General features: G+C 46.3%; 1 protein-coding gene across 10 annotated transcripts in view; it reads right to left on the reverse strand.

Moving 5' to 3' along the window:
- The window catches only part of NSMCE1 (NSE1 homolog, SMC5-SMC6 complex component), a 114,024-nt gene that overhangs the window by 1,098 nt on the left and 91,396 nt on the right, over nt 1–21,530 (reverse strand). For all 10 annotated transcript variants that reach the window (XM_033914930.1, XM_033914936.1, XM_033914931.1 and 7 more), the window contains exons 4-7: nt 21,050–21,127; nt 18,716–18,862; nt 14,733–14,849; nt 4,797–4,917 (exon numbers count right to left, since the gene is read on the reverse strand). In XM_033914930.1, coding sequence (XP_033770821.1) covers nt 4,797–4,917; nt 14,733–14,849; nt 18,716–18,862; nt 21,050–21,127 — 463 coding nt within the window. The remainder of the gene's footprint in view (nt 1–4,796; nt 4,918–14,732; nt 14,850–18,715; nt 18,863–21,049; nt 21,128–21,530) is intronic.

The following is a 21,530-nucleotide window of genomic DNA, read 5'->3' on the forward strand; positions in this document are numbered from 1 at the left end:
ATGCAAGTTTGAAAAGGAGCAGTGGTGTAAATAGAACAGCAGGGTCCCCCCCCCCTCATCTAAGATGTTAAGGAGTGGAAATTAGACTACAAGAAAGTTGTAATAAAATGTAGGTATATTTAATTGAATATACTGTAGAGTTTCTTTGAAATAATTTTTGTACATTTGATTTTTTTTTTTTTAGCTCATCCTCCCAAAAGAGCCCAGAACAGGTTACAGTATTGCATCAACTATATAATTTTTTGGAAAAAGGATGACACTGTAAATGTTATTTCAGAAACATGAATGGCACTTTGTTCCTAGGCACTGGAAAATCAAATTGTAAAGCTGTTTTCCTATGTCCTACATGCTAAAGTCAAAATTCACCAATTGGAGTAGCACAACAGTGGGCTTGGAAAATAAGATTTCTCAGGTCTCCCTTCAAAAGGCCAGTTCTTAGATGCAACCAGCAGCATTCGGGCAGAACATGTCAGAAGGAAGGCTTCCAGGTCTGTCACCATAAGAACATAAGCCTTGCCTCTGCTCGGTCAGACCTGAGGTCCATCATGCCCAGAAGTCTGCTCATGCGGTGGCCCATCAGGTCCAGGACCTTTATAGTAGCCCTCTATACCCTTCTATCCTCTTTTCCTTCAGAAAATTGTCCAATCCCTTCTTGAACTCCTATACCGTACCCTGTCCTATCACTCCCTCTGGAAGCGCGTTCCAGGTGTCCACCATCCGTTGGGTGAAGAAGAACTTACTAGCATTGGTTCTGAATCTGTCCCCTTTTAATTTTTCCGAATGCCCTCTCGTTCTTGTAGTTGTCAAAAGTTTAAAGAATCTGTCCCTCTCTACTTTCTCTATGCCCTTCGTGATCTTGTAAGTCTATTATATCCCCTCTTAAGTCTCCGCTTTTCCAGCAAAAAAAGCCCCAGTCTCTCTAATCTTTCAGCGTATGAAAGGTTTTCCTCTCGAGTATCGCCATATCCTTATTTAGGTACAGCGACCAATATTGGGCGCACCATTGCCTGATACAACAGCAGGAAAACTTCTTTCGTTCTGCTTGTAATACCTTTCTTGATTATTCCTAGCATCCTATTCGCTTTCTTAGCAGCCACTGTGCATTGTGGCTGCTAAGAAAGGTAATGGACGGCTTCAATGTCAAGTCCACTATTACCCCCAAGTCCCTTTCTTGGGAACTCTCACTCAATAACAGCCCTCCCATTGTGTAGCTGTACCTCAGGTGTCTGTTTCCTACGTGTAAGACTTTACATTTCTCTACATTGAACTTCATCTGCCATCTTGTTGCCCACTCCCCTAGTTTGTAAATCTTCGCAGCAGCATCTAAGAACCACTGCCCATCACCCTTTGGGCAGAGAGCCAAGTGCAGCTGAACTAAATTATTTACTGAAGGTAGGAGGAGGCGGTACTTGGTTGTCTTAGAGTAGATGTGTCACCAAGAGGCTCGTACATTCCCACAGGATCCCCACCAACGCTGTTCCTGTGTAACTCTCTAATTTGAAAATGTGAAATGGTGGTGATTTTTTTTAAAGGAAGGTGCTTAGGGGCCCATGGGATTTCCTGCCCAGTCCACACAGTTGCTGTGCTATTTTATGAAAACTGATTGCACCAGCACCTTGAATGGCTTGCCCCAGCTATCATGAGTGATCAAGAACAGGATGTCATCAGCCTATAGATAAGCAGTTTACAATGAAAAATTTGATAGGAATGCCGTATCGGATAGGACAGAAAAAATAAAAGAATCAGACAATCTAAAAATAGAGCAGCATATGAGCCACTAAAAAATTGAGAGCACAAGTAAGATAAAAAGTTTTGTTTCAAAATCATCTTGAAGGAGAAAACGTTTACAAATCATTCAAAATGCTTCCATTAAGCTTATAACTAAAACTAGGAAGTTTGATCATGTAACACCCCTTCTAAAAAATGCGCACTGGCTTCCAGTTACCCACCGGATAACATACAAACTATGCATACTCACTTTCAAATCTCTCCTCAATAAAACCCCCAGCATTTATATATCAATTATTAATTCCTTATTCTCCAAATAGAACTCTAAGATCCAACGAACAGAATTTACTAACTATTCCGTCTCTTAAGGTTATTAATACAAGACGGCAATTTATTTTCTCTGTTATCTGTTACCGCACCTCAGACTTGGAATGCCCTTCCAATTTATTTAAGAGAAGAGCAGAATCTGGAGAAATTCAAAAGTAATTTAAAAACATTTCTTTTTAGAGATGCCTTTGGTAATTAACTAAACAGTCCTTAGGTCAAATTTTTATTGTATCATATTATGTTTTTTATTGTTTCTCTTTTTGTTCTACTTTTCTATATTGATTTTGTATTTCACCTCCCCTCTTCCCTTGTGTATGAGTTTAAGTTAAACTTTTAATCCCTAATGTCATTATATATAGTTTTGTATTGTATTGTCTCCCATTAATTGTAATCGCTTAGAAATATGATAAAGCGATTAATCAAAAAACCATTAAACTTGAAACTTAAGCAAAATATCTGCAATAATGCCTCCATGCTTCAGTATCGAGGCATTGCATTCCATAAGAAGAGCCTAGTCTGTACAGTATCAAAAGTAATAACCCCAAATGATGGCATTAACAACTGATTTTGTAAGGGTGATCATGTAGGAAGAGTCTGGATAAGTGTATGATGCACTTTATAAATTAAGCATAGGATCTTAAAAGAAATCCCCATGGTTAACAGGGAAACCAGGATGAGGGTTGCTAAGGGAACGCAGAAGGACCTGGAATGGGATTATAAGACGCTGCTATTAGGTGACCAGATGATGCTGGAAGCTCAGGACCTCACTGTGCCCCAGAGGTGATTTATATACATGACTATATTGTGTACAGCACTGGATACAAGAAGGGGCTATACCTCTCGAGAGCTGGTTGGGTCAGATGTCTGAACTGGCCCGTTTCAAGCTCTGTTATTACAAGCAGTCTTTAAACCCTGAAGTGCTGGCCTACACGGCACTATGGCAGGTGTTTTTGCAGTTAATACTAGTCACCCGTCGCAATGGGGGAAAGGGGGGAGATTGACTGGGGTGTACTTCTGTGGTGTGTATGTTGGTCAGATTGGCTTGTGTTGTGAGCTTGGAGAATTCCCCTAAATGGGGAGTTGTTTAGGATAGGATTTCTTTTCTTCACCTAAAATGAAACTGAGGGGTCAACTGAGTACATTGGGATGACCCTCTTGCCCACTCTCCGCATCTGTGTATATTAGGAATGTTCACTATTTTTATATTTTACTTGTTCTGGGGGCCAGCTATCTCTTGCCATGGTGTTACGGTGGCATCATGGCATAGGGTTGACGAGATTTACTGGACTCTGTTTACTGCTCTGTCTTTCCTGCATCTTTTTGCAGCTGTTGGTGGAGAATGTACTGTTGTTGTTGTTATTATTCTGTGTACTTGTGTTTTGGTATCTGGGTTGTTCTCATGTTGAACCCTTGCTAATAAAAATGATTAAAAAAAAAAAAGCTAAGGGAACTATGAACACATGAAAGAGTAGTTATGCTAAGTCACGAAACCCACCCCCATAAATGACCTTCAGGAATGTTACTTTAATTGTAAACCACCTTATAATGTCCTTCAAGAATGGACACGGTGAGAGGGATGGGGGTAGGATAGTGTTTCACCATGTGAAACCTGAAAGGTGCAAAGATATATGTAGGACCCTAACCAGTTAAATAATAATAACAGTTTATATACCGCAGGACCGTAAAGTTCTATGCGGTTTACAATTGAAAAAATTCTACAAATTGAGTAGAACTTACATGGTTGGAGATTAGTGACTAACAGTTTAAGAGATCAGTTGTGGGAGAGATTGTACAGATCAGCTACCTTGGTACTTCAAGAACAGATGTGTTTGCTAAATTCTCCATAGTTATTTGCATGCATAAGTAATTTTTCCATGTCTTTGCCCCTTAATGCTGCTTGATAAGAGAAAAGATATTGATGGTGTCTTTTAAATTCACATCCTCTAACCGGTGGGGAGACGAACTTCAGGTGTGAGCTTCTCTTATGTCTATTGGTTGAGAAGGAGAAGAGATCAATTATATATTTAGGGGCTAAAGCAGTTCCATTGAGGCCAATCTCCTGGAGCCAGGTCAGGAGAAGTATATGATCTATTGCATCAAAGGCAGCACTCAGATCTTGCTGAATCAGTAGGATGTCTTCCAGGTGACAGTAACAATGCTACTAAGGTAGCCGCAGAGCTGTAGCCCTGTCTAAAGCCAGACTGTCTTAGGTATTTGAATTCCAGAAGCAGGATAGCCGTTAAGATGATTTTCTCCATACATTTCAGCAGAAGAGTGTTGAGGATAAAAGTTCTGTACATATGGATGACAAATCTGCATGTCCTTCATTTAGGACTAGCCTAATGATAGGTAGCTTCCATAGGTGAGGAACTATGCTCTAATTAAAACCAGTATTGATCAAGTCTAGGAGATCAGGGCATACTGTAATGTAAAACAGCAATGCTGGAGAAGCCGTGGAATTACATCAGAGTGGGAACCAGATGGTCTTACAGCGGTGATAAGCAATGTCTGAAAACAAATATGACTAAGGTGGGCTTCATAGTATAGTTTTTATATAGGATGATTAAATGGTCTTGAGGGACATAGCAATGCACAAAACTGCAGTCCAAAGATGAAAGGTGAATAATCTCCCATTCGCTTTTATCTTGTGTATATGAATTAGCAACATGACGTCCATCTACATTATGTTTTTTTTTACTGTGTAATATGATAAGTCAATGAAGCATTAAAGAGTGACTCACCTGGTATCTCATGAGACCAAAAATCATTACAGTTAGGACAGTGTGGTTCAGTATGACCTTTGAAGTATCTTGCAACACAGGGTAAGTGTATCTGGATGCCACAGGTATCACAAACTTGACCCTAGAAATAAAAAAGTTGATAGTTTGACCCTCTGCTTTATTTTATTTAGCTCCATGCATCTTTGCCAAATCTAAGAGCTATGAAAAAGCCAAACAGTTATCTTCTGCCTTTTCACTTTTAAGGCTAATGCAAGGCAGTTTGCAATACAAATGTCAAAGCATAAATCTAATAAAACTACAAATGGATCACCACCTTAAATTGTAACCCCACCCCCACAATTCACTTACCACTCTTCCACCAGTTCATGAACATACATATGAAACTTCGCATCTCTTATCCATTTCCTCCCATTAGTATCGCCTTTTATTTCCCAGGGTAATCTATTCCACAGTCCAAGAACCACTCTGAAAATATTCTATCCTGAGCCCTCTTTAAACCCTCAGTCTCCTGGAAATGTCATATTAAGTACTCAGCAATCTCAAATTTCACATCAGCTCATATTTTTGTATTTTATCTTGTAAATAAGCTGCATAAAATGCCTGATATTCCAAACATAAAATTTTAAACTTAACCTCTACTGTCAAGAGAAGCCAGTGCAATGCAACTAAATGTGTTTTAAAGCTAAGCTTTGTTAATATGCCAAAGAGCAACTAACTCTAAACCAGTTACTACAAGAAAAGATTAGTGCCACTACAGCACCCAGTCACAATACAATTCTCTCTCCTGCCAGCAGATGGCAGAAGTGTAGCACTTTTACCTCCTGGTTCAGCCTCTGCAACAAACTACCAGCAGGGGGAGGAAGAAAGCAAAATGAAGTGGTGGTTTGGGGGTATGTCCTCTCCTCCCCTCAACACACGCTGCCTTCTCGGCCCATTTCACCTCCTTTGCTATCAACCCCCTTTTCCACTTTAGTGTCTTCCTCATGCCACATCCCTAAGTATTTACCCCCTTCTGTCTCACCCATTTATTCACCTCTTTGTCCTTTCCAGATGCTAAGTCCTAGAAGCACAGAGACCCTTGGTCCTGCAGCTGTATCCCTTTCCACCTGTCCCCACTCAAGGCCCAATGTGGTAAACTGCATTAGAGCCATGCCCTGAAGCTAAGCACACAATTTTAAGCCAGTTATTTTGCACCTAATGCAGTAATCAAATACTATGCCAATAAGTTGCAGGCAAAAACTGTGCAAACATTGGACAGCATGTACAGATAGCTGTATACAAGTAGCAATATTCATATTTTGCATACAGAAAATGTTGGCACTCGGAGCTGCATGTGCAGGAATGCTATACTAAGTCTAAATATTGTATGGCATTGAATATTGTATGTACTGTATATTGAATATTGCATGCCTGCAGTCCATCACTTTATGTTTATTTTGTAGTCATGACACTTCTGTAAGTACTAGTCATAGTACCTTTCCTGCGCAAACAGCATACGATTCCTTAAAGATGTACTATATTCCAACTAAGGCATCGATGATTTTTCTCAGCTCCATCACCTTGTCTCCCTGGGCAGTGCCCTCTCTCTTCATTCTTAAGTTGAGGAGGCGTCTTTTCCTCTGCTCTATTTTCAGGTATTAATCTGACCTTTTTGTAAAAGTTTTCCAGTAGTCCTGGGACTGCTCTGCCTGGGAAAAGAGTCAGATGTTGGTTTCTGAAGCCAGGAGGACCAAACTTTTAAAAGAGCACCTTCTTGGACGGCCTACTCTACCACTTGGAATAGGTTCCATGAGAGTGGTGCTTGCCCCTGCGGAGTCAGGTGCTTGAGTGCAGGCTGGTTAGACCCCGTGACTGTCCGAAGGCTTGGCAGAGGTCGGCTGCACACACCCTCATCCCCGAAGAATAGTATAAAGGGTCGAGGGTTTCAGGATTTAGAACCTGAATAAAAGACAGCCCAAAGAGACAAGCTACTGGAGCCACCCTTGCTTGGCTGAGGCAGAAATTCCTTCTCCATTTCCAGCTGCAGTGAGAAGCTGATACAGGCACAGCACATGGCAGTTCTGTAAATACAGCTCATTACTAAGGGAAAATCGTGGTGGGTTAAAAATGGGCAAAACTAAGGTTTCTAGGGGTCTCCCAAGGGTTCCCCACCTCTAAAATCCTATTTTCAGCATTTTTGAACTTTTAGTTTTGCTCCCACAGGCTCCTTTTAGCACCAAAACCGGCCATCTTGGATTTCACAATTTTATTTTAAAAGCCTCCATCTACCTCCAAAACATCTCAATTTTGGTTTAAATTGATTGTAATGGACTCCTCATGTGGTTTTACCCCTGTATCATGCCATGTGTGTTCTGGATGGGTGCCTGAGAAGAATCCATGTGCCGCGGGCAGGAACCATGGCCTTAGCCCCTTGTGGTCCCTCTATGGGTCATGAGTCGCAGAAAGCACGAGAGCTGGGTTTCAAAACACAGAGCCCCTAAACCGCAACTACATGTCACTGGCGATGCAATGCTGTGTGGAAGTGCCTGACCCTGAAAGGAGGCAAATTTCAGACCGGCAGAGGTCCCCGGAGGACCCTGATTTTGTGACGCTGATGTATGCAGCTTATCAAAAATATAAACAAACACCTACAGGGTGTCAGCAGAGAGGACACTTCACAGTCTGTAGAGCTGCAGGAATAAGAGGTCCAGTCAGAAAAGGACTGGGATGATTTGGGGTCAGAAACTATGCTATTGCTCTCCAAGCAAAGGAGAAATTAGGTTCTTACCTGCTAATTTACTTTCTTTTAGCTTCTCCAGACCAGTAGAGGTTAACTTTACGAATGGGTATATATCTAATCATGACCAGCAGGTGGAGACTGAAAACAAAACTTTGGGACAGTATATTCTAGCCCCTCCTCTCTATTTCCCTCAGTCTGCCGAATAGCCAAGCAGAACCAAGAACTGGAAAACAACAGAGAGAAAAAACAATACTCCGAAAGGAGTAACAAATAACATACCCAAAAATGCTGTTGGAAAATGCAGAGGAGAAATTCCCGAAGGAAGAATGTCCCCACAGCTCGCCAGCTAAGCCAGCCGAGCCACAGCCGCTGTTCTTCAATTCTCCCCGGCCCTAGAAAAATACTAGAACCCGCAGCAAAAACCAAAAACTGCCCGCGCAACAGCCCCAACAACAACAACAACAGACAGGGTGGGGACCTCTACTGGTCTGGAGAAGCTAAAAGAAAGTAAATTAGCAGGTAAGAACCTAATTTCTCCTTCTTTAGCACTCTCCAGACCAGTAGAGGTTAACTTTACGAATGGGACGTACCAAAGCAGTCCCTCTCACGGGCGGGACCCCCGAAGGGCCGATACCAGTACACGCTCACCGAACACCGCGTCCTGACGCGCCTGCACATCAACCCGATAATGACGAACAAAGGAATGCAAGGAGGACCAAACCGCAGCCTTACAAATATCCACTGGAGGCACGAGCGACGACTCAGCCCAAGAAGCCGCCTGACCCCGAGTGGAATGAGCCTTGAGAAACTCCGGAACAGGCTGCTGTTTCAGAAGATAAGCGGAAGCAATCGTCTCCTTGATCCAGCGCGCAATAGTAGCCTTAGAAGCGCCAGCTCCCCGACGAGGACCAGCCAGGAGGACAAAGAGATGATCGGACTTCCGGAATTCCTGGGTCCGCTGCACATAAGAGCGAAGGACCCGACCGACATCCAACTTGCGCAGCTGACGTTGCTCAGAAGAGCCCTCCCGACCACCCAAGACCGGGAGAACCACCGATTGATAGACATGAAAAGGAGAAACAACCTTCGGCAGAAAGGAAGGAACAGGCCGCAAGACGACCCGCTCCCTAGAAAACTCCAAGAAGGGAGCCCTACAAGAGAAAGCCTGTAGCTCAGAAACATGCCTAGCAGACGTAATGGCCACCAAAAAGACCGCCTTCAAAGTAAGGTCCTTCAAAGAACAGACGTCCAAGGGCTCGAAAGGCGGACGCACCAAAACAGAGAGAACCAGATTAAGATCCCAAGAGGGAACTGAGGGCCGTAGGGGAGGCCTAAGCAACTTGGCCGCCCGCAAAAATCGAATCACATCAGGAAGAGCCGATAAACGCTGACCTGACACCAACCCTCGAAAGGCCAACAGGGCCGCAAGGTGAACCCGGAGAGAAGACCAAGCCAGGCCTCTATCCAGGCCATCCTGCAAGAACTCTAGAATGATAGGCAGAGAAGCGCGAAAAGAGGTCACTCCCCGCGCCCGACACCATTCCTCAAATAGACGCCAAACCCGCACATAAGCCCGAGAGGTAGAAAGCCTCCGGGACCCCAACAGTGTAGAGATCACCTTGTCTGAATATCCCTTCTTGCTAAGGCGACCTCTTTCAAGAGCCACGCCGTAAGACAGAAGGGAGACGGGTCGAACATGGGAATGGGACCCTGCATCAGAAGGTCGTCCAAGAGAGGCAGAGGAAGAGGATCCGTCACCAGGTGCCTCACCAGATCCGCATACCATGGACGGCGAGGCCAATCCGGCGCCACCAGCACCACCAAACTCGGATGGTGAACAATGCGAAGAAGTACTCTGCCCACCAGCGGCCAAGGAGGGAACACATACAACAGCCCCTCCGTTGGCCACTGCTGGACCAGAGCATCCAGACCCTCGGCCAGACCGTCCCCGCGACGACTGAAGAAGCGGGGCACTTTGGCATTGCCACCCGTGGCCATCAGGTCCATCAGGGGCTGCCCCCAAGCCTGCACTATCAACTGAAACGCCTCGGCGCCGAGACACCACTCTCCTGGATCTAGAAAGTGCCGACTGAGGAAGTCTGCCTGAACATTTTCTACTCCGGCTATATGAGAGGCCGAGAGGTCCAGCAGAGGGGACTCCGCCCAAACCATGAGCCGAGCCGCCTCCTGCGCCACAGGAGTGCTCTTGGTGCCCCCCTGACGATTGACATAAGCCACCGCCGTGGCATTGTCCGACAGGACTCTGACCGACTTGCCCAGCAAAAGGGAGTGGAAAGCTAACAGCGCCAGCCTGACCGCTCTGGTCTCCAACACGTTGATCGACCAGGAGGCCTCCTCCGCGGACCAGGTGCCCCGAGCTGAGTGGCCCATAAACTGAGCCCCCCCAACCGAGGAGACTCGCATCCGTAAGGAGCACCGTCCACCGCGGGAGATCCAGACCCACCCCCTGAACCAGGTGAGGGGTCCGGAGCCACCAGCGCAGACTGCAGCGCGCCAAGCCTCGCAGGGGAACCGGAACATCCAAATCTTGCCTCCGGGGAGACCACCTCCGGAGCAGAGCATACTGAAGAGGACGCATGTGGGCCCGCGCCCACCTCACCACGTCCAGGGACGCCGCCATTGACCCCAGGACTTGGAGGAAATCCTGCGCCCGAGGACCCCGGGACGCCAAAAGCAGGCGAATCTGAGATTGCAATTTGCTCACCCGGGCCTCTGGAAGGAAGACCTACCCCAAGGAGGTGTCGAACATAACCCCAAGGCACTCCAGACGCTGAGCCGGGACCAACCGACTCTTGGAAAGGTTGACCACCCAGCCCAGCGACCGGAGAAACTCCACCACCCGAGCCGTAACCCGGGAGCTCTCCTGCAACGACTTTGCCCGAATCAACCAGTCGTCCAGGTAGGGGTGAACCAGGATGCCCACCGACCGCAAGGCTGCCGCGACGACCACCATTACCTTGGTGAACGTCCGAGGAGCCGTGGCCAGACCAAAGGGAAGCGCACAGAACTGAAAGTGCCGCCCCAAGATCGCAAAGCGAAGGAAGCGCTGATGAGAGGCCCGAATTGGAACCTGCAAGTAGGCCTCCGTCAGCTCGAGAGACGTAAGAAACTCCCCCGGCTGAACCGCCAGAATGACCGACCGCAGCGTTTCCATGCGGAAAGACGGAATCTTGAGAGCTCTGTTGATCCCTTTCAAATCCAGGATGGGCCGAAAGGTCCCCTCCTTTATGGCCACCACAAAGGGTCTGACGAAAAGCCTGCGTCTTCCATGGAGTCTGACATGGAGAAGCGAGAAAAAGGTCCGGCAGAGAGCGGGTGAACTCCAGAGCGTAACCGTCCCGCACCACCTCAAGGACCCACTGATCGGACGTGATCTCGGCCCATTTGGGGAAAAATTTGCGCAGCCGGGCCCCCCCACCGGAACCAAAGGGGGCGCCGGCAAGGAGTCATTGCGCAGGACGGGAAGCGGGGGAACCGGCGGAGGGATTCCCTGCCCCCCGACGGGCCCCCCGAAAGGGCTGCATGCGCTGGAAGAACCGACCCCGGGAAAACCCCGGAGACTGGAAAGAAGCAGCCCCCACGCCCAGGGCGATACTTGCGAAATTCCCGCAAACGCCCCCGGGCCGCACCCCCCCGAGACGCCGGGCGGGCACGGTCCTCCGGCAGACGGGGAACTTTCGAGTCCGACAGAGTCTGAATCAACTTATCCAAGTCCTCTCCAAATAAAAACGACCCCCGAAAGGGAAATTTAGTAAGCTTAGTTTAGGACGCAGCATCCGCCGCCCAAGCGCGCAGCCACCACACACGCCTTGCGGCCACGCCAAAAGCCATAGACTTAGCCGAGATCCGCACCAAGTCATAGAGAGCATCTGAGAGGAATGAGGCCGCCATCTCAATCTTCGCTACCTCCTGATCCACCAGAGACCAGTCGTCAGACTCTCGATCCAAGACCCGCTCCGCCCACCGAAACACGGCGCGAGCGACCAGTCCCCCACAAATAGCCGCCTGGACCCCAAAGGCAGAGACCTGAAAATTTTGCTTAAGGATGTTCTCCAATTTGCGCTCCTCAGAGTCCCGCAAGGCAGAACCGCCCTCAACAGGCACGGTATGCCGCTTGGAAATTGCCGAGACCACCGCATCCACGACTGGCGAAGCTAACGTAGCCCGATCCCCTTCAGGAATGGGATACAGGCGAGCCATGCTGCGCGCCAGCCGAAACGGCGTCTCCGGCGTTTTCCACTGCTCCAGAATAATATCCCGAATATCCTGATGCATAGGAAAAGAGCGGGAAACGGAACGGATCCCCCGTAACAGGGGGTCCCCCACACGCGGAGTCCCCGGCGGCGCGTCCTCAAAACGCCAAACCGAAGAAACCTGCTGAATAAGGTCAGGCAGCTCATCTTTCTGAAAAAGGCGCACAACGGACGCCTCGTCACTGGAGAACGGGAAATCCGACAACCCGCCGCCAGCTTCCGTCCCCTCCAGAGGGTCCTGGAATTCCTCCGAAGGGTCCAGGTCCTCCTCCAGACCGACACGTTCCTCCGACCACAAATTCTCGTCCCACTACACCCGCGGACGCTTGGACAAGGGAGGCGGCGGAGGGGACGTCACGTCAGACGAGAGAGGCAAAGCCGCAGGGAGCGCGGAGGAAACCCCACCCCCCGAAACCCCCTGGGCGCAACCGGGACCCCCAGCCGCCTGAAAATAGGCTCTGCATAAAGAAAAGAAAAATTCAGGGGAAAAACCCCCCGAGGGTCCCAAGGGACTCCCTGCCACAGCAGGGGACCCAGCAGAACCTTGCCCCTGCATATTCAAAACAGGGGGAAGGTCACCTGAGGTGGAAGACAAAATGGAGGGGCCAGACAGAGAAGATGGCGGTTTTCCCGCCAAAAAAGCTCCCTCCATAGCCTGAAGCGGCTGAGAAACCTGAATAGTCTCAGCCGCTAAAGCAGGCAAGCCGGCATCAGCTGTCAAAAAATCAGCTGAGAGGGAATCCTCTAAAACCCGACCGTCGGCGGCTCGGGGATTCCCTCCGTGGGCGGACAGAGAAGACCGGGCTTCCCCACCATTCCCTGCCGACTCGCGAGGCACCATCGGCGGGGAGCTATGGGCGCCTGCAGCCGCTGCCGACGGAGCTCCACCACCTCACCGACCCAAACCGCCGAGTTCAGGCCGGCCGCGAGTGCCTCGCGGCTGGACTAAATTTGTGTCCTACTCCCCCGGAGAAGGGCACAATTGCTCCATACGCGACCTAGCTAGAAAAAAGTGCCGGTTACATGAAAAAATACAGTAAAATACAGTTTTCTTAAAGGGAAACAACCCTTCAGACCAGCACTACCTCAGGATTTTTTTTTTTTTTTTTTTTTTACAGAACAGACTCCACAGGCTCTCGAAGCAATATGCCTTGCTTGATTTAGGGGGCAAGGCTTACTGCTGAGGCTCCTCTAAAAAAATGTGGGGAGGTGGAGGAAGTGGGGGGAGGGACCCCGCTCGTGACCCGCCGGGTTTGACACCCCCGAGGTCGGACGAACCCCCAAACAGAGTCCGCCCAAGCTCCGTCCGGCCAAAAACAGGGACAATAAACCCCATAAACAAATTCCAACAGCCCTACCAAGGGAGATGGGTACAGATCACATCAACACCTGCTGGAGACTGAAAGAAGACTGAGGGAAATAGAGAGGAGGGGCTAGAATATACTGTCCCAAAGTTTTGTTTTCAGTCTCCACCTGCTGGTCATGATTAGATATATACCCATTCGTAAAGTTAACCTCTACTGGTCTGGAGAGTGCTAAAGAATATCCTTTATGCTGGTTGTACACAGGTAGGTGGCAAGTTGGTTCCACCTTAAGTTTTGCAATTGCAAGGTTTACTGTTTTTTTTGTTCCTATTGCAAAGCAGAGCAAAGTTAACATTATCGGGGAGTCCCCCGAACCCCTCCTTGTTATCATTTCCTCTTTCAGGGATGATCACTTGCTTTGGTACATACTGGAGAGGGCACTGCCCAGGGAGACAAGGCGTCAGAGCTGAGAAAAATGATTGATGCCTTCTACAATCCAACTCACGAGCTGGGGTACACATCCTATCCTAAAGAATTATATACTGTTCTACAGGAAAGAGGATTATTGAGGTAAGAACCTAATCCTTCTTTTTTTGACCCACCTCAACAAAACAGAAAAAAAAAAGTTGTAGGTCCTTCATGCTCACAAAAAGGAAATGAAACAGGCATAAAATCCTCATTAAGGCTAGCTGCCGTACAAGATAGGCCTGGTGTTAAAGCCCCAGCCTTGGAAAACCATGGGTCAGCCTGCAGATCTACTGTGTATAGATAATACTTCGCTTAGCATGGGATTTAAATTAGGTGTTGCCAGTGTGAAAAGTTAGCTGACAACGGCCACTTCTGAGGAGCCATATAAACAGCATATTAAATATTAATAAGAACAAAAAAATAGCCTTACAATGTTCCATCAAGCCCAGTATCCCATTCTCACAGTGGCCAATCCAGGTCACCCTAAGGAGTAGCAACATTCCATGCTACCAATCCAGGGCAAGCAGTGGCTTCCCTCATATCTTTCTCAATAACAGACTATAGACTTTTCCTCCAGAAAACTGTCTAAACCCTTCTCAAAACCAGCTAAGCTATCCGCTGTTACCACAACCTCTGGCAATGCATTCCAGAGCTTGACTATTCTCTAAGTGAAAAAATACTTCCTCCTATTGGTTTTAAAAGTATTTCCCCTGTAACTTCATCAAATGTCCCATAGTCTTTGTAATTTTTGATGGAGTGAAAAATTGATTCACTTGTACCTGTTCTACTCTATACAGGATTCTGTAGACTTCAATCCTATCTCCCCTCAGCCATCTCTTTTCCAAGCTAAAGAGCCCTAACCTTTTTAGTCTTTCCTCATACGAGAGGATTGGTTGTTGATTTGGTATTAATTGGTATAGTCCCTGCAATTTCTTGAGACATTGTGACCTATAACTTCTATTCTGAAAAATAATAAGCTTTTAATTGAGCTTTGACTATTAGAAAATAACTTTCAATGTGAAGATGTAGGGGAACTGAGTTACAGAGAGTGGGGGCCATAAATGGGTTGGAAAGGATGGATAGGCCAGTTGGTTTTATCCCCCATGTTAATCCACACTGTAATACAGCATTTGAACTGGCCAAGAATTCACCCAAGCAAAAAAATCCTTACCTGAATAGTTAGGGTGCCACAAAGGTTACACTTATTGACCATGTCTTGGTATGTATTACAAATGTAGTTCTCCATCTCCATAATGCAGCGAGTACTCAAGGTATACTCTCCATCTTTCTATCAGAAACAATAGATCAGACATATTCTGACAGATGAATTATTTCATTTACCATTGATTACATTTGCTAGATACTTTGGGGTAGAGAATGACACAGGAACAAATTTTTCCCCGTCCCCACAGGAACTCATTTTCCCATCTTGGCGAATTCTTTTCCTGTCCCTGCCCCATTCCTGCAAGCTCCGTCCTCATCTGCACAAGCCTCAGACACTTTAAAATCATAAGTAGCAACATTCTAGAGCTCAGATTGTGATGTCATAACGCCTCATTCCACCAATGCCTAAGCTCCGTCCTCATCTGCACAAGCCTCAAAGGCTTTAAAATCATAAGTAGCAACATTCTAGAGCTCAGATTGTGATGTCATAATGCTTCATTCCACCAATGCCTAAGCTCCGTCCTCATCTGCACAAGCCTCAAAGGCTTTAAAATCATAAGTAGCAACATTCTAGAGCTCAGATTGTGATGTCATAATGCCTCATTCCACCAATGCCTAAGCTCCGTCCTCATCTGCACAAGCCTCAAACACTTTCAAATCATAAGTAGCAACATTCTAGAGCTCAGCTTGTGATGTCATAATGCTTCATTCCACCAATGCCTAAGCTTCGTCCTCATCTGCACAAGCCTCAAACACTTTAAAGTCATAAAGTGTTCGAGGCTTGTGCAGCTAAAGCAGAGCTTACAGGAATGGGACAGGAACAGCGACAAAACTCACGGGGTCGGGACGAGGAAACCAAGTTCCTGCAAGGACGGGGGAAAAATCTGTTCCAGTGTCATTCTCTACTTTGGGGATAATTTTATAAGCAACTTAAGGAGGTGCTTATGAAAATGCTCCCCTGACATATATGCTAGGAAAATACAGCGCCTTCTTTTATGGCGTTCCCAGGGACAGAGAATGGACATTTATGCATGTATCATATAAAAGATATGCACAAGTGCTGGTTCTTACTGGCGCATGCCATGCACCAAGATACTTCTGCCCAAAGCAGGTGTAACTTTGTGCAGGAGCTTTCAGGGAAACTATTTTGTAGAAGGGACACGGGTGCCTATGTTGCCTTTATAAAACAGTATCCCCCTTGCTAAACTCGTGTGCACAAAGTTGTATACACAAGTTATAGAATCATGTTTTGCCTATGCCCTGGCTGCCCTGAGGAGGCCCGCTCTTACTATTGGAAGCTAAGCAGGGTCAGGCCTGGCTAGTATCTGGATGGGGGACCACCTGGGAATATATAAAAGCGAGAAAAGCACAAAACTTGCCTCGAGAAAAATAGCAAAGCAAGCACACACAAAAGAGGCAAGTGAGAAGTCTAAATCCAACCAATGAAGCTGCATTTATTAGTCCATAATAAAGTCCAAAAAAAGAGAAATGAGCTCTCTCTTCTGTTGTGGTCCCAATTAGGATCCCGGTTTTGGCAAATGCCTTCCTTAGGGGACTAGTGAGATACTTCTTAGGTGTGTATACTAGACAATAAACTCTGATAGGGTGGAGTACAAAGGTCAGATTGTGTTCCGGTCGGCACCTGTGCAGTTTTTAAAAGGTGTATGTTGTCTAGTATACCCGGCCACAACAGAAGTGAGCGTTTCTCTTTTTTTGGACTTTATTATGGACTAATAAATGTAGCTTCATTGGTTGGATTTAGACTTCTCACTTGCCTCTTGTGTGTGTTTGGACCGCCTGGGAATATCAGATGCTGAGGGGCAGCAGCGACATAGTGGAGTCACACAGAAGAAAGCAATGATAAACCACTCCTGTACTCTTCCGTGAAACATCACTGCCTGTGTTGCCATGAATCGGTAGCCGACTTGGGCCCAAATTCACTAAGCAAACCGACTGTGTACCGATCGGTTTGCGAGCCTTTTGCGACCAAATTTCCCTCCAACCCCATTCACTAAAGGCAGTAGCGATCCGATCCCGATCCTCCCATGCAAATTAGCAAAACCCCATGCAAAATAGCCAAGCGACTGATTCACTAACAATTGCTTGGCTATTTTGAGTCAGGTTTTACTACTGACAAACCCGAGTGCTCAGACCTGTCGGTAACTGAGTTACCGTCAGGTCTGCAGGTTTTTTGATAGGCCTGTCTGTCTTTTTTTATTCATTTTTTTCCATGGCACAGATATTTTGCGTGTGTTACACACGCAAGATATCTGTCCCATAAAAAAATGAAAAGACAAGCAGACCTGTCCAAAAAAGACCGATGGCCCCCCCTGACAAACGCGAGGGCCCCCCCAGCGACCCACATATAGCAGGAGAGATGCCCACTCCCTCCTGCCACCAACTGACTCCCCCCTGGCACGGCACAGCCCACCCCAGACACGGAACGGCCCAACCCAACACCACGTTAAAAGTTGGGAGCACGAGGGGTGCTCAGTCCCTCCTGCTCCTAGGCCTCCCACCCCCCGGCCCACCCCTGGTCGGCCCAGCCCACCCACCCCGGTACCTTGAAAACAGTTGGGAGCAGGAGGGGTACCCAGTCCCTCCTGCTCCTTCCGACAATCCTCCCATCTTCGGGAGCAGGAAGGGTGCCCGGACCCTCCTGCTCCTATGCCGGTTTTCGGGAGCAGAACTTTCCTCCTGCTCCCCGGGTCGTCGCTGCACAATAGCGGCCTTAGGCCCCGCCCCGGCGCATCATCTGATGCATGGGGAGGGGCCTAAGGCACTGATTGGCTGAGGCGCCTCAGGCTCCTCCCTGGCCCCAAAAATATTCACGATTTTTCCCTATTTGCGGACCGGCTCTGCACCTAACCCCCGCAAATATGGAGGGACAAGTGTATACCAGTTATTGAGCTAGTGTAAGCGCTCATGTCTAAAACTGGGCATGTAGCTGCAGATTTATGTAAAACTCGAGGACATAAATTGAGGTTGAGGGGTGGTAAGACTTAAGAGTAATTGTTTTTCACTGAGAGGGTGGTTTATGCCTGGAACGCTCTCCCGAAAGAAATGGTGACGAATTCAAAAAGGCGTGGTTTGAACCCAGATGATCTCTAATTAGAATATAAATGGGCAAACTTTCACGGTCCGAATCCCGCAAAGGAGATGGTTTGGATAGGCTGCAGTGAGCTTCAACGGCAATCTCAGTAGTTAGAACCTAAGGGCAATACCAGGTGGACTTCTAAGGTCTATGGCCCAGAAATAACAAAGGAAAAAAAATTCATTTTAATTTAATCATGAAATTGTAATGCATGCAATTACAGGGCAGACTGGATGGACCATTCAGGTCTTTATCTGCTGTCATTTACTATGTCACTATTCCCTAACAGCAATTACGCACTTACCCCTGGATTCTATATATGACACTCAAAATAGGTGCTGATTTTTGGACACTGATCCGAGATATGCACCCAACTAAACTGATTATCGAACCAATTAGTTGCCAATAGGCATTAACTGGTGACAATTTGGATTTGCGCACACATCTTGCTACACGCTATTCAGTAACAACGGACATCCCAATCCCATAGCGCACCACTCAAACGGGGGCGTGGTCATTGGAGGGGCATTCCTAAACTTTGTGTGCCGTGTTTTGGAATACTGGGGATATACGCCCAAATTGTGCAGTGTGAAGACCAGGACTTACTCCTGGTTTCAGCAGGTGTCTGTCCTGGCGTTCAAATTTGGGCACCAAAATCGCATCTTTGAGTGCCCTTTATAGAATAGCACTGATCGTTGTTTTTTTCCATCACCAATTTTTAAGCACCATTTACCATCCCTTTGCTTAAATTCTGGCAACCTGAGAGAATCACCCCCCCCCAACCAAGTCTTCCCTACCCAGGTTTATTTCAGCCTTCCGTTGACGTGGAACCCATCATGGACACTGTTGTGCATAACAGCTCAAGAAAACGCAAGCCCATGCTCCAAAACACTTACTTCTGAAAGCCATTTGTCCTGCACAAAGTTCTGCAACACTTGCTCTGCTTCTTTTTTCTTCATTTTCTTGCTCTGTAGTTGGTCAGAAAGGTTCAAAATGCTTGTGGAAGATGCAAACCCATTATCTGATTGTATAATAAGATCCATCTATATAAAAATGGACAAAACTTCTTGTGAGGTGTGTAACAGACATCACTGTATCAACAGAACGGAAAAGAAAAATACTTGCTCCATATCCCTCAAAAAAAAAAAAAAAAAAAAAAATTAATAAAAATGACTGGATCCCTTGGGAGGTGCCTTAGGCATCTGAGCCAATCAGGAGCTTAGGCCCCTCCCTGTGCATCACATGATGCAGCGGGGAGGGGAAGGCACGCCATTTTTGACTGGGGGAGGAGGGATTCAGGGGAGCATCCAGTGGCAGAAGGGAGTGGGCATCCCGCCTGACTTTAGTACATCTAGCCCTTGGAAAGGAGTATAAAACACCCTAAAACTCTTAAGAACATAAGAAAAGCCAGAATGACTCAGACCAAGATCCATCAAACATCTCAAAGAATAAAAAGACAGGCAATCCATGTCAAATTTATTCTGGAGCTAATCCATGAAGACCCTTCAGGGAAAAATTACTCCATAATATGGACCCGACTGCACTCCAGTATTAGGTACAGCCTCTAGTCTCTGCCTCATGCCTCCTTTACCTCCCCCTCCTTTTAACAAAACTAACAGTTTTTAGTACTGGCCGGTGCGTTGAATGCTGCGCGCTGCTCCTGACGCTCATAGAATTCCCATAAGCGTCGGGAGCAGTGCAGAGCATTCAGTGCTAAAAAACACTATCACAGTTTTGTAAAGTGGGGGGTTAACTATTTATAAACCAACCACCAGCCTCATTAGTTTTGGTAACTATTTAGATCAGGGACCTACAAAATTCAGTCTTGAAGGCTGCTGTCCATTGAGGTCTTTAGGCTTTCTAAACTGCATATGCATGAAGCTGACTTACATGTCATCTTGACCTCACCTTAAGCCATGCACATTTTGTGTGGAAATCCCCAAAACCCAACTAGATTGTGGTCCTTCAGAACAGTACAGTGGTGCCTCACACAACGAACTTAATTCGTTCCAGGAGCAAGTTTGTTATGCGAAAAGTTTGTTATGTGAAACGCGTTTTCCCATAACAATACATGTTAAAAAAAATAATTCGTTCTGCAGCATAAAATATGCTAAGATGACATAAAAAAAGATAAATTTGTCAAAATGGTGAAAATGGTGGTCTTGCTGAGGCCAAACTCTTTGACGAGGTCACACTGTTTTACCCCACATTCACTCCTTCTAATTATTTCCCGTTTCATTTCAACAGAAATCACCTTCCTGCTTTTTTTAGAAGCCATGATATATAAAAAATATTGAGTTTATCTTAAAAGGACGACTGTATACAGTGAGAGAGGGCAGTTAAGCGCAGTGACTAACGACTGCCTGCAGTGCCTGCGCGGAAGGATGCAATACATCGGCAGCTCGGGCGACTTCGTTGTGTGAAACGAAGTTCGTTGTGTGAAACGAAGTTCGTTGTGTGAAACGAAGTTCGTTGTGTGAAGTTCGTTGTGTGAAACGAAGTTCGTTGTGTGAAACGAAGTTCGTTGTGTGAAGTTCGTTGTGTGAAACGAAGTTCGTTGTATGAATCAAGACATGAAGTTCGTTGTGTGCAGCGTTCGTTGTGTGAGGCGTTCGTTATGCGAGGCACCACTGTATATGGGGACCCCTGATTTACACCATTATAAAAAAAAAAAAAATCCTTGATATTTAAGACACTAGGAGTGGGAGGAACTCATTCTTGAAGTATGAAATTTGTATACACATCTACCCAGGTTTAGGAAGATAGCAAAACCAGACTCAGATAAGCAGGTAATAAAACTTACATCAACTAGGGAAAAGGCTCTCTCTTATGCAGGACCAAAGACCTAGAATGCTTGGTTGGACAAGTTTCAGTCCAATTCCTCCTAATTTACTTTTCGGAAACTGGTTAAGAGTGTGTTATTCCAGGAACATTATGCAAATTTTTAGACTGCTGTGATAATTGTATTAGGGGGTTGTTATGTTTTGTATCACATTTTAAATTTTTTTCAACAATTATTATTGTATAATTCAATCAGAGATCATTGCACATTTTGTGTAGTTTTGTACACAGTACTTATGTAAATGGCAGTATATCAAGTCAAATAAATCCAATCCATTACCTTACAAGTAATCCAGCTTCTATGGTGGGCAGCTGGGAAATACCTACCAGCTGATTTTCTGCATTAGGGCAAAAGCTTTTCCTCTAACATTTTCCTGTTTTGTACTTACCGTTTTTCTAAACAATTCCAATTCATTTTCTGCATAATCTGATGCCATTTTGGTTATTTCTGTTTCTGCAAGATTCACCTGCAAAAATAAAAATATGTTTTTATTAAAACATATTTTATACACAGTAAGTCCCAAAAGTTATCTCTGTGGGTGTCAGGTAGGTAATAGGGAAGATAATAGTGATGTCATCAGCGTAGCTATAAGGGAGATGTTTAGACTGCTTAGACAACCTCCTAGCGAGGTTGAAGAGAAGAGGCGACAATGGGGAACCTGGTGGAACGCCAAAGTTGCTGGCCCATTTGTCAGATAGAGTCTCCTCAAATTGAACTTGGTAGCTGCAAGATTTCAGGAAGCCTTGGAACCACCTGAGGACATTTCCTGATAGTCTGAAAGAGTCCAGACAGAATAGTAGCAAGTCATGGTCCACTAGGCTGAAGGCTCTGCTAAAGGTCCAGTTGGAGTATAAGTGCGTTTAGCCCCT

Source organism: Geotrypetes seraphini, chromosome 11 (genome assembly GCF_902459505.1).
Source record: "Geotrypetes seraphini chromosome 11, aGeoSer1.1, whole genome shotgun sequence".
NCBI classification, from domain to species: Eukaryota; Metazoa; Chordata; class Amphibia; order Gymnophiona; family Dermophiidae; genus Geotrypetes; species Geotrypetes seraphini.